Genomic DNA, 13,097 nt, shown 5'->3' with positions numbered 1-13,097 from the left:
AAACAGCACATAAACATGGCTAAAAAATTAACAAAAATTTAGACATAAACCTGCAAAAATTCTCTTAAAATTCTTTAAACTCAAAAAATAGTTTACAGTTTGACAGGGACTGTACATGGCTAACCTTGACGCCTCTTACAAGCTATGCAAGTTTATAGCCAACTCAGAACTCATAACCCCGAGGGCTCAGAAAATTCGCATTATGTTAAAGCTGATTATCGCTGTTGCAAAAGCAAAAGCAAAAGCAAAAACAAAAGCAACAACAAAGGATTGGGAAAATTATGAAAGGGGCTAAAAAGTGAAAGTGAAAAATGACTTGGATATTGCACCTTTAAGATGCTTGGCTAGGAAAGATGATGGCTAAATAAAATAAAAAGCAGACATGTGTTTGTCACTGCTGCTGGCAAACACAAATTCTTAAGCAATTTATTATTAGAAAGAAGCAGACGACGAAGAAGCCACGAGGCCGATGGAAAGAGATGGCGAAACGCTCAACTACAACAGCAAAGAAAGAAAAAGAAAGAAAACTGAAACTGAAGAGCAAAACAAAAACTGCAGCGGTCGCAGGGCCATGACAGCTGTTTATGTAGTTGTCGCAACTACAGTGCCAACAGCAACATCATCATCATCATCACGGCAGCAACATCAGGCGCGCAACAGCAACAACCGACATGACTCTGGCACACTCTCTAAGCACGCGATGAGCTTGGGAAATCGGAAGGAAAGGCAACGACTATTGGGACATCCTCTAGGGATTGGATCTATAAAAATGTAAGTTGATTTCAATATAATAGTAAGGATAAGGATAAGTTTAATGATAATTAAGAACTAAATCGAAGTAAATTCTAGTCTCAGCTATGATAACCATCAGCAAGCATCATTAATTAACTTTGCATTAAGACAAAAACCCATAAAATGTGGCTGTTATTTGGGCAGCATCTTCTCAGCAGACACCTTAATTATCTTTTATGTTATCATTAAATTGGGTAACAAGCTGAACATAAGCATATATGATCCACCTGCTACCCCTTAGTCTATGAGGAATGAATATTTGCCATGTTTATTATTATTTTAGATGTGCGTTGGCGATTGGCTTGGTTTTGGTTAAAGGAATGGGAGGAGCTGGTCGCACACGCGCCGCCATATGCCCAGATTCTTAGAGTCTCACAGTGTCTCATAGTCTCACAGTCTCACAGTCTCAGTGTCTCAGAATCTCATAGTCTCAGAGTCTCATCTTCACAGTGCTCGTTGCCGATGCCGTTGCCGTTGCCGTTGCCGTTGCCTAGTCAATATTTCATTTGGCACTTGAACCAAATTCTTTTAGTTTGCTCCGAAGGTTGACGTCAACGTAGCCAAAGCAGCGCTGCAACAGCGCAGTCCACCTTTAGTAATGGATTTTCTATTCTTTTTTTTTTGTTTTGTGTCTAACATCGATTTTGTAATTTCGCTAATTTAACCCAAAGGCATATGTATATTTCTATGCCTGATAAAAACACAAAAGATTAGACACAAAATTTCAACACAATTTTCCCCCGTTGACAATATGCCAGTCTGGCCATTTTCATAGTTGCATTTTCCGCACACAAAGCTGGCAAATAATGGAGATTTTGCATAGTGAAAAACAAATGGATTTTAATGCCCGAAACATGATATGAGAAATCATAGAGCGGGAGTATTTGGCAAATTTGCTAAAAACTAAATAGTTGCCCAGCGGGTTGTATATTTTATTATTTTTATAATATTTATTTTTTAGCCAAACTACCATACCTTGGGGAACATGCAAAATTCGCTGCAAAAATACTTTAATTGATCACAACTTTCCCCTTGGCTAGACTTTCATAAAAAGTAAAAAAAATATATTCATAAAATATAAAATATGTTTATGCAGCAATTAAAATAATATTTGTGTGCTTTGGGCTTTTGTTCTTCGAAATTTACTATGTAAAGAAGTTGGAAAGGAAATTAAGGTGTTTTTTTTATGTAATTTTTATTAACAAACTTTAATCAGAAAGATTTTAAAACTTTATTTTAGTAATTTTAAGGCAAAAATGGTTTTCTAACATAATTTTTGTCAGTTCAGTTTTCCAGTTCGATTTTGCTGACTAATCAGAAATATTTTAAACTTATTTTTAAATTTATAAAAAATATTATATGAGAGAAATTTGTTTACAAAAAAACAAACTCTGCTGGTTAGAAATATTTTAGGGATTTATTTTAACTTTAAAAACTTTTTTAGAAAGCATAGAAAATACTCTTAAAAGTTGCTTATCATTTAAAATCCTTAGTAAAGACTAGGCTTTCTCATTTCCCTGACATTTACCCATCAAAACCCTCTGTTTTTCCCCCCTCACCCAGCCCAACTTTGAGCATAAGTTTGTGCTAATTGCCAGCTCCGTTGCATTCCATTGTTTTTCATTTCCTGAAACATTCACTTAAGACTCGAAGACGCACAACCGCAATCAGGTCATATTGCCGACAGCTCCCCTGACAATCAGCAGATACACACAACATATCTGTATATATATCAGATATATATATCAGACATATATATATATATGAGATCTTTCACTTTACATGCTTGGCTTTGTTGTGGCCCAAATTTGTGCAATGGCCGCAAAGAGTAGAAAAAATAAAAGTCAAAACTCTGCACAAAAGCCAAGAAAAATCTGAACGAAACCGCAGTAAGGTGGTTAAGATATATATTTATGAAAGATCTATTCTCTGCAGGACAGCAGTTTAAATTCATCATTATAAATAAATAACAACAATAAGTACAACAACAACAACAACAATAACAACAATAACAACAAAAAAGTAGAAGAAAAATAATCAAATAAATTACTGGCAACATGAAGGAGAAGCCAAAAAGTGAAAGCAGTACTTTATCTGGCCGTCTCTCGTCTCGCTTTCTTTGTGGAAATGGCCATGTTGGTTTTCCATTTTCATGGCATTTTGCATTTTGCTCCTTCCTCACTTTTTTGCTTTCTTTTCTGGTCAGTTTTTCCCCATTTTTTTCTTTTTACTTTTCTGCTGTAATGAAAGCGATTACAAGCCGACAGCAAAGCAGACGATAATCAGGGTGGAGAGCGGGTTTTTCGGAAGGCGGGAAAAGCCATTTCCTTTGCTTTTCCAACAACCACTCCCCGCCCTTTCCCTTTGTCAAGTTGTCCGGCAAATTTATGACATTTATTGAAATCGTTTTTCTTTTGGCTTTTCCTCCACCAAAATACATAAAAAAAAAATAAAGAAAAAAACAGGGAAAAAAATGAAGCCCATTCCCATTTCCATTTCCAGAATTTTCTGCTCTTTTTCCGTTCTGATTAGTCGTGAGGCCAAGCCTTCCACCCACCCAAAAAATCCAGCTGCAATTAGTTTCACATTCCACGCGAAATCGCCGGGAAAATTCAGCACAATGCAGAAAGGCTTTCAAAAAGTGGGTAAAAAAGTGGGAAATAATACAGAGAAAGACAAATAAATAAGAAGGAATCCAGAGTCCCGAGCAAATGAGGAGGACGACCTGTTGCTCCTTTGGACACAAAAGAAATGGGCGGCCAAAGGGGGCGGAAGGCGGAAGGCAGTTAAGCTAACCAAAAGGCAGGAAAATCGTAAAAGGAAGTTTGGGGTTTAGCGGCACAAAAACTTCTGGCTTAATTTTATTGAAATAAATGGTAACGAAAAATTGAAAAAGCAAAAAAAAAAAAACAAACAAATATCCTTAATCCGGCCAGAGATAAAAACTAAAAGCCACAAGTAAATGGGCCAAGAACTGGGGAAAGTAAATTAAATCAAGGCTAAGGAAATGGTTAACTTTAATGGGTTAAAAGAGGGGATTTTAAGAAATTCTATTATGTGGTTTTATAAAACTAAAATCTGTTAAGAATAATAATAATTTAAGAACTAAAAAAGTGAACCCTTAAAGCTGTCAAAAAATACAAATTAATTTTTGAATTAATAACAAAAATCAATTTAAGAATTTGTAAGTTTTCTTTCCCTTCTCCACTATTTTGATTTATGCCACAATTTCCTTGACTTAACTTTAGTTTAACTAACTTATTTTAAGCTAGTCTAAAACCCTAAAGTAAACCTTCCATCATCAGCCAGGGTCAACATGGAATTAATTACCATTTAAATTTTTTCATTTTTTTTTTTCTTACCCTAAAAAAAACTTCACCACAAACATTTTGTTTGCTTGGTCCAAAAACAAATTTATGAGGGCAACATGTTGGATAAAAAAAGAAGGAAAATTATAAAGAAAACCAAAAATGAGAGCAAACAAGAAGAAACAAGAGGAAACGCTATAGTCGAGTGCCGCGACCATAAGATACCCGTTACTGTTTTACAAAATTTTAAAATATTATTTTGCTAGTGGAAATTCACAAGGCGCCACCTATTGTCAGAGGAAGTATGTTGAGTATGCTTACAGTGACGTCACTGCCCATGTGAGCCCTTATAAGTTAATTTCTTTATAAATAGCGAAATAATGTTGCGATTTGAAAAATCTTTGGTAAATCGATAGGTATTAACAGAAATAAGTTACACAAGGTCAAACGAAGGCATTCATAATAATATTATAGACGCCACAGTTTTCCGCGGTTTGTGGGCGTCAGAGTAGGCGTGGCCGGATGCAACTTCGTGGAAAGTTGCAAAGGCATCTCCTAAATACGTGATCCTAAACAAAATTATGTAGCTCTTATAGTTTTTAAGATTTTTGCATTTTTGGTTGTTCAGGTTTTGTGGGCGTTAGAGTGGGCGTGGATCGAAAAAAAACAATTCGCATTGGAAGCATAATAGAAACCTACATGCTTAATCCGAACTTTCTATCTTTTATAGTTACCGAGATATCAGATTTTCTAGAAAATCCGAAAACCGTCTTTTGAGCCTTGTGGGCGTATGGGTGGGTGTGGCCGGATAGTAGTACCACTATAAGATGCGCTGCCATTTAAAGATTATACTTTTTGAATTTCAACTTTCTAACTGCAATAGTTCCTGAGATTTCAGCAATTTTAGTTTTTGGCGATTTGTGGGCGTTAGAGTGGGCGTGGCAGGATGCTGTAATAAACTTGCGCTGTCCCAGGACCTCAAGAATCTTCATGCTTAATCTCAACTTTGTATCTGCTATAGTTCCTGAGATCTCAGCGTTCATACGGACGGACGGACGGACGGACGGACGGACGGACGGACGGACAGACGGACATGGCTCAATCGACTTCGCTATTGATCCTGATCAAGAATATATATACTTCATAGGGTCGCAAAAGCTTCCTTCTATCTGTTACATACTTTTCAACGAATCTAGTATACCCTTTTACTCTACGAGTAACGGGTATAAAAACTAAAGAAAATATATATGGAAAATGAAAAATGAAAAATGGAAAACGAGAACTAAAACTAAGAAATCGACGAGGGCGCTGAAAGTGCGTGTGTGCGATAGCCTTGAGCCACATATGCGGGAATGGGATATAGAAGATATAGAAGACCGCCAGACCAGACGACCGATGAACATAATGCAAAAAACTTTGCCAGCCACCAATAGCGAGAGAGAGAGATAGACTGCACAGTGTAGGAAAGGGAGGGGGCTATTGAAAGTCTAGTGAATTCATTGAGACAGCCACAAAGTGAGAGAAAAGCCAAAGAAAATTAAGTAAGTGTACCCTTAAGTACCCTTTAAATTAGCTTAAATTAAGAGAACATAAAAAACAAGAAAATTCTATTTAAAATTAACATTTTCCTAAGAGAGAAAATCCTTAAAAAAAACTTATCTTTAACCCTTAGTTAATCATTGCTTAGGTTCGGCCCGCTCACGTTGCTTGGCAAGGGTATTTAAAGAAAAGCCAAAGGAAAAACCTTCGTCAAAGTTGTCGCTATCAAAATTGTTGTAGTTGTAGCTCGGAAAATCTTTTTCAATAAGCAGCAGCAGCAACAGCAACAACAACAAAATGCCCATTACGCATATGTAATAATTTTCATTTTCATTTTTGCTGAATTTTTCATTTTCTTTTCTTGTGATCACAGCTGTGCCGGACAAGGCAAAACGGATAAGGGGTATGGTATGGGTAAGGAAAATGGATGAGAGAGTAGGAGAAAAGCTTGATGGCAGCCGTTTAATTCTCTACTCTTGTTTTTTGTTGCTGTCTTTTATTAATGAATTTCTCTCATTTTTCCTCGATTCTCTATTGCCGCCTCAGTGTTCTTGTCGTCGGTTTTTCGACTTTTCTTTCCCATTCCTCGTTTGGTTTTTCGTTGTAGTTGTCGTTGTGCCTTTGTTTTTTACTATTTGGGCTATGTCTAAAAATATGTCCGCCAATTCGCTAAGTGGCCCCAAAACCTATCTATACGCGGGATACACAGAAAATGCTGTACAAATTTCCAAACGAATGCGAGGAGGAAAAAACTTTAAATTAAACATTTATTGGAAAAGTCCCAACAAGCTAAATGGCAGGCAGAGGAAAAACAAGATTTAAACACATGTTAATATGCAAATATTTTCTCGCGAAGAATGTTGAACAAATTAATGAGAAATATTTACTTATATGAAATGAATTTATTAATAATTTGTAAGTTGTTTTTGTTTTTTTAGTTGTGATGGTAAATTAATTTAAGGATTTAATTCCAAATACTAGCAGTAATAAGTAGTCATAACTCCAAGCAAGTTAAATTTTCTTTTATAATCACTCACTAAGTAAGAACATGACACTTTTTAAAAGAGCTTTCAAGCCACATAATAGTTAGTTAACTTTCCCAAATAAGAGTTTTCCTCTTTTACACTTTCCTTCTTGCCCCTTTTTGGCTTTCAAAAGAAAACAGCAGAACAACTTTTAGCTCCTACAAAGTTTAAGCTGTCTTTTAGTTAATTAAAACTTAATTTAAAAATAATATGTAAAACAGCTAAGCAAAGAATATTTGCCTTTCAAATTTATTGCCTATTTTGCAAAAAGTATATTTATTTATTCAATGAAAGGAATCTACATTGTGATCCCTTTCATATTGTCACTAGCTGGCTAATTTATTGGTCAATATTGGCAAATGGATTTGTTGTTTTAGCCAAAGCACAAAATAACGATTTGTTTACATTGTAAAGCTGCAATCAAATATATGTAAATACGCAATCTGTTCAATATTTATATATTACTATTTATGTTTCTCTCCTTCGGTCGGGTTTTTTTCAAAATTTTTTGTTGTTGTTTTTCTTTGTTTTTTTCGTTGCCGCTGCTGCGCCCTGTGAAAATTTCTCAATTTTTGGCGCGCATTTTTCAAGCCGGCACTCTTTATTCCACTGACACTAACACACTTGCACTGCCACACAAAAAATCAAACAAAAAAAATATATATATGTTTTATAGGTAAATATTTAAGAAAGAAAAATATTTAACATTTCACTAAATCGTTTTGTTTTGTTTTTTTTTATTTGAAATTTGCATTTACATTTGCAATAACGTAGCGCGAAGTTTTTGGTAATGAAATATTGGTAACGAAGATGCTGGGCATCCAACGTAGGAAGCCAACCGCGCCGCGTGTCCGTACACGTGGCCAACTCGACGTAGACTGGGCGTATACGTAATGCCGGAATTTCTGGCTCTGCTGCAGCGAGTCTGTCGCTCGACTGTTGCCGCTGCCACAACGGATGCTGCCACTGCTGCCTTCGCCAGTGGCAGCGCTGCTCATTCAGCTGGTTTTCCCGCCAGCTTTGGCTAGATTTTCCGTGTGCTTAGTTCTGCTTATTAATATTTACAGATTTATTTTTTATAAATATTTTCTTTTGTACTGATAAGAACTAAGCTGATTTTTCTCAATTTTCATAAGATTTTTACTAATTTTTTTATATTTTTCTACTAAATCGAACTGAAAATCGACTCCTGCAGCAGCATTTCTAAAAAAGTTCCTTTCTCTAAGAGAAGTTCATAGAGATTTTACATTCCTTACATTCTCATTCACCGATGGATCGAATTCTTACAACGGCGCTATCATTATAACTATCCATGTTTTATAATATAACACCACCTAATTAATTAATCAGTTAGTGGATAAGTTCCTTCGATTAATATTTGGTCACAACAACCTAACTTAGGAACAAAGCAGAAGCTAGAAGCAGCATCAAATCCATATGCCACATTCTTTTAATCCTCTTATAGTGACAGTGAAAAACCTGATCATCCTTTCTAATTAAAGCAATTTCCTTCTCTTAACTGCAATTATGAGTCTATCCTCCTTCAAATGCTTTAAGGGAACCAAAAGTGTGCCATCATATATAAATTCGGCAAAAACAAGAAATTTAAATAGCCATATCAGTCATAAAGCCATATCAATTTAACACATTAGTTAGCTTAAGACCCAGTAGCTATAACTAAACTTAAAGGTTACCAGTTATTTGTTATTGCCGTGCAGTCAGAGTAAGAGTATATAACCTTTAAAATGAAAAGTCTAAAATGTTCCATCACATAATTTTTTGTACAGCCATCTATTGGCAGAATGTGAAACTAAGGCACATACCTCAACTGGCTGTGCATGTTTATTTCTTTCATTTAGTTTGACATTTTTGCAGGCTCATCTGAATCCGCTCAGCCAGTAATCCTGATCAAGAATATATATATATATGTATTTATATACTTAACACGATCGAAAATGCAAGAATAAAACATAGACAACGCAAAAATGTATGGAATGTTCATTGCGGTGCTGCCAGATCGTTTTTATTTTTCAATTGCGATGCGTGGGTAACCTCAAAAGCTGGGCGTAGATCTACAAAAGTACATATAAACAAAATTATTTTTATATTGTCTTAATAGGAAGTGGTCATTGGTTCATCAATAGCGTCTTCGATAGCATCTTCTTTAACGTCTTCTTCAGCGTTACCATCAGCGAGTACAGCCTTCTCATTGTCTTCTTTTTCAGCTTTCTCATATGCGTCTTCGGCAGCGTTCATCTTGGCATCTTCTTTACCATTCTCATTGCCGTCTTTAGCGTTTTCATCGACCGGTTCAGCGTCTCCATCAGGATTAACCCCATGGGCAGTGGGTGCCGCATTTGAGATTTCAAAAACAGTGGAATCGTTGATACCCGCGATCATGGTATTCATCTCAATATTCTGTTCCTCTCGCCAACAATCAAGCCTCTCCTTTACGGAATGAAGATTTACCACGACACTGTCCAAGCCTCTTGTTAGCTCAAACCTGGAAGCCTCATCACCTGCGTCACATTTCGGTTGCAAAGCCGCTAGCTGTAGCAACAAGGTAATCAGATCATCCATCATTTCGCTAATCGGCAGAAGCACCTTTGTCTCCAAGCTTTCGGAGGAGTCATGGCCACCTTTGATCTGGCGTAGTACCTTGTCCAACCTCACCAAGGCCTTCATTTCCTTTTTCGAGATCTCTACCAGCTCCTTCACCTTCTTTAGATTACACTCCATGATAATTAAGTATCCTGATGGGCACAAAGCATTGAAAGTAATTTGAAAAGATACATTTTTATTTTAAATTTGCTTACCTTGAATTTTTTTTTAAACGAGATAAGAAATCCGCAAGCCAGTCTGCTAACAGGCTGAAATCAAATGAAAATTTTCAAAAAGCGTGGTTCGACTTCCATGAATTTTATAATTTTGGCGTGTACTCACTTTTCGGAGACTGGAAGCTATTTTTTAGCTATAGCTACGACTAAAGATATAGCCATTTAAAAGTCATAAAAATGCTAATTGGCTTTAAAATTTTATTATCAAAAAGTTTTTCATAAATGCAAAAATAAACTTAAAATTAAATAAAAAAATTGCAATCTTTTTTTTTTTTTTTTTAAAAAATTCAGACAATATTTTTTATATAACAAAATAAAGTTTATTATGTTAATATAAATAAAGTTAATCAAATTAATATGAGTTTTATGATAATATAATAATAATTTATTTATCAAAGAAAAAGTGCAAACTATTTTTCAATCCCAAATTATTAAAATTTTACAACTAAAATATTAAAAAATATATACTAATAAAATTAAAATTAAATTAAACTTCTAGCTTTTTCCCCGCATAAGTTGCCAACTCTGAGGACTCTCCACAAACGCTCAATGCCGAGTGAGTGGAAACACTGAGCGTTTAGCCGAAGGCAGCCGAAGCTGGTTCGTGTCGTGTGTGGCCAGATTTGCACTCGAGATGAAATCTCCTTTTGTTCGAGTGGAACAGTCGGCAAAAGAGCGGGCAAATTTGAGTGAGTCGTAGGTTTTTTTACTCATTTCCGCTGGCACTTCCGACGCCGTCGTCGTCGTCATCGTCCTGGGCCAAGGAAGTTGTAGCCACGCTGACAAGGACAACAAAGTCTGTCTTCATTTTTTGTTCGGCTTCTCTTCGCATAATATTTTATTTTATTTGCTTTGCTTTTTTTTTTTTTCATCTGACTTTTTTCGGTGAAATGTCAAATGACATTCTTGGATCACAGACTGGTGTAGACTGTTTAAAATAGAAGAAGAAGAAGAAGAAAAGAAAGAAAATGTCAAGAATGTGGCTTTCTTAAAGCCTCAAGCGATTTGATGTTCCTTTTGCAATGCCTCGTTGCTTACTTTTTTATCCAAAAAAAAAAAGGCAGGAAAAACCTTCGAAATTAACGACTTTCTGGGTCTCCATTGCATTCATTAATAACTAGAAATCCAGCAGCTAACCTTAAGTTTCGCCAGACAGTCTTAATTGCTTTTATATTACCTTTCAAAGCGTTGCCATGACAATAACCGAGATAGCAACAAACACTCAAAATAAAAATAATAATCTGAGGCTTAAATCAGCATCTAGTTAATACTCTAACATAGTTAGTACTAGGCATTCAATAACTTTATAAGCTATAAGCAAGGAACTCCCTTCTATCTTTTCCAATAATAATATTAAAATTAATTACAAACACCTCAAAAATAGAAAAGTATCTTAGCTTTTGAAACTATAAACTCACTCTTTCCATATTTTTCTAACTTATTTTTGCAGATTCCCTCAAAAAAGGTTAAAAAAAACGCTGCAATCGATGCACTAACTAACTGTCAACTTGTATTAAAATCGATGTAATCGCATTAATACCCAATTAACCTTACCCCAAAGTGTATCCTTTGAGTCTGTCAGCTGGAAACTCTAGCAAAAAGTGAGGAAAAACGAGGCGAGTAGAACACAGGGACAAAAAGGACAGAGGCTGCGTGGCTGCTTGGCTGCTTGGCTGCGTTTTTGCATCGGTAGCCGGGTAGCAAAGAGCAAGGATCCTGGGATCTAGGACCTAGGACCTAGGACAACTGAGACCAAAAGCCGCATTGTGCGAGGCCACAGGATACGGCTGGGTGGGTTGAGCATGAAGGCGAGGAAGGGGGAGGGGGACGAGTGCGAGACGTTCCTTTGCTTCAATTTGCTGTTCTATTTTGCTATTTTGCCGCTTCCACAGGCCACAGGGCAACAACGGCAACAGCGGCAACAAGAGAAACAACAGCGAAAGGCGGTCAAAGGTTGCCAGAGTTACAACCAAATGAGTAAGATGCGAACAAGAAAAACACCCACAATCCAGAACCCACATGCCACATCCCCCTCCCACACACACACACACACACACACAACAACAACAACAATGGCAATCCTGGCAGCTGCTGCTACTGCCTGTTGCCTCAATAAGGAATAATTTGGCCGAGCAGTAAGTATAAGCCACACCCCCAGCCCCCCCCCCAACTTGCCACCCATCTGACATCTCCTCTGCGTTTATTATTTGCCTTTCGAATCCAATGTATGTATGTGTAATGCCACCGAGTGTGATTAGCAGCAATGTTCGAGTCATAACCGTAATAACAAGGATATGCGAAGGACCCAAAGGACTCAGAATTCCGAAACTGAGAGAAACTGAGCAACTGAGAAAAATAGAATGAAACTTTCCCGCCTGGCCAGACACAAATTTATTCGCAATCAACGCTATTAAGTGTCAATCGAGCATTGCAATTATTAATCAGTTGTCCGTCTCCAAGGAGCCAAAAAGGACATTGCCCAAAATGCAAAAAGACAAAATCCGAAGCCTTAATTACATAATCAACGAGTTTTGGGCCAAGCTCAAGCTAAGGATATCCAGGGATATCTTTTCAGGATATAATTGTTCGTGTTTGCCGTTAACGAAGACTACAAATGACTCGTCTCTCTTTGCCAGCTTTTCCATTTTCATTTATTTGAATATTTACACGAAAATGTTTGTTCATTTTGAAAGGGAAACCCTCCTTGCCTTTCCCCACCCCAAAGCGATTTCGTTATTTACGATCATGTAATATATTTGAAATAAATTATGAACATAATAACCTTAACAAATTGTAAGTTCAATTACCAGTCATTGTCCATGCAAATGTGGCATTGTCAATGCGAAAATGCGTTGAGTAATTGCTTAAACTTTGATGTTAATAAATGCGGAAAATCTATATTAAATATTTATTTAACATTGTTATTTTGTGATTTAGGGTAATGTGATATTTAAGGGTATAGATATATGATATTCCTCAGAATTTATTAGTTGAAAATATTCAAAAAAAATGATTTGATTTCCATGAAAATTAGTTATAAGAGGCATTCATTAATTATTTTATCATAAGTCAGTATCATTTTCATGAGTAGATTTCCCGCACCATTTAGCCATATTTACCTACTCCCCCTATCAGTGTCGATTGGCAAGTTGAGTAAGTTTCCTCTAAGCATTTAAGTACTTGAAAGTCCACAAAAACCCAAAGGAATCACAAGCCTTAAACCCATTCAATCCAAAACAAACAAACAAACAAAAATTTCGCAACGAAAAGTTTCTTGTTTTCTTTTTTTCTTTCCTTAAAAGGGTAAATTTTCAGAGCGAGAAACTTTACAATTTCATAAAGCCCCCATACAAATTTCGAATGTATAATTAAAATTCTATTTTTGATAATTGGTAAACTCGACTCTGGTCTATATCTGGGCTAAAGTTTGCCAAATGAAAAACGAAAACCACAAAAACCGAAAAGGACAATCAAGTCGCATAATGCCTGCAATCCTGCACACTCAAACATACACACTTAGACACACACACACACACACACATAGACACAGACAGGGAATCCTAAGCACATTCAGGACAATGACTGCTTTACTGAGG

At 36.3% G+C, this 13,097-nt stretch overlaps 3 protein-coding genes across 5 annotated transcripts in view; 1 reads left to right on the top strand and 2 right to left on the bottom strand.

Annotated features, from left to right (window-relative positions):
* Positions 1 to 7,579, bottom strand: part of LOC108118365 — an 84,378-nt gene extending 76,799 nt beyond the window's left edge. For all 3 annotated transcript variants that reach the window (XM_017231034.2, XM_017231035.2, XM_017231036.2), the window contains exon 1: positions 7,130 to 7,579. The gene's annotated coding sequence lies outside the window, so the exon portion shown is untranslated. The remainder of the gene's footprint in view (positions 1 to 7,129) is intronic.
* On the top strand, positions 3 to 12,210 carry LOC108118369. The gene is made up of 2 exons (XM_017231039.2): positions 3 to 771; positions 10,952 to 12,210. The coding sequence occupies exons 1-2, from the start codon at positions 470 to 472 to the stop codon at positions 10,995 to 10,997; spliced, it is 348 nt and encodes a 115-aa protein (XP_017086528.2). The 5' UTR covers positions 3 to 469; the 3' UTR covers positions 10,998 to 12,210.
* LOC108118367 lies at positions 8,209 to 9,715 on the bottom strand. The gene is made up of 2 exons (XM_017231038.2): positions 9,481 to 9,715; positions 8,209 to 9,417 (listed from the first exon to the last, which is right to left on the bottom strand). The coding sequence occupies exon 2, from the start codon at positions 9,401 to 9,403 to the stop codon at positions 8,777 to 8,779; it is 627 nt and encodes a 208-aa protein (XP_017086527.1). The 5' UTR covers positions 9,404 to 9,417; positions 9,481 to 9,715; the 3' UTR covers positions 8,209 to 8,776.
* Positions 12,211 to 13,097: the final 887 nt, after the last annotated feature.

The sequence above is a fragment of the Drosophila eugracilis genome, unplaced genomic scaffold (assembly GCF_018153835.1).
Source record: "Drosophila eugracilis isolate 14026-0451.02 unplaced genomic scaffold, ASM1815383v1 contig_124, whole genome shotgun sequence".
Taxonomy (NCBI): Eukaryota; Metazoa; Arthropoda; class Insecta; order Diptera; family Drosophilidae; genus Drosophila; species Drosophila eugracilis.
This window is presented reverse-complemented; position numbering and strand designations above follow the sequence as displayed.

Coding starts and splice junctions, on each gene's coding strand:
- LOC108118369 (XM_017231039.2), top strand. CDS start 470: ATGGAAAGAGATGGCGAAACGCTCAACTACAACAGCAAAGAAAGAAAA. Junction 772..10,951: donor GGGATTGGATCTATAAAAAT/GTAAGTTGATTT, acceptor TTATTTTTGCAG/ATTCCCTCAAAAAAGGTTAA.
- LOC108118367 (XM_017231038.2), bottom strand. CDS start 9,403: ATGGAGTGTAATCTAAAGAAGGTGAAGGAGCTGGTAGAGATCTCGAAA.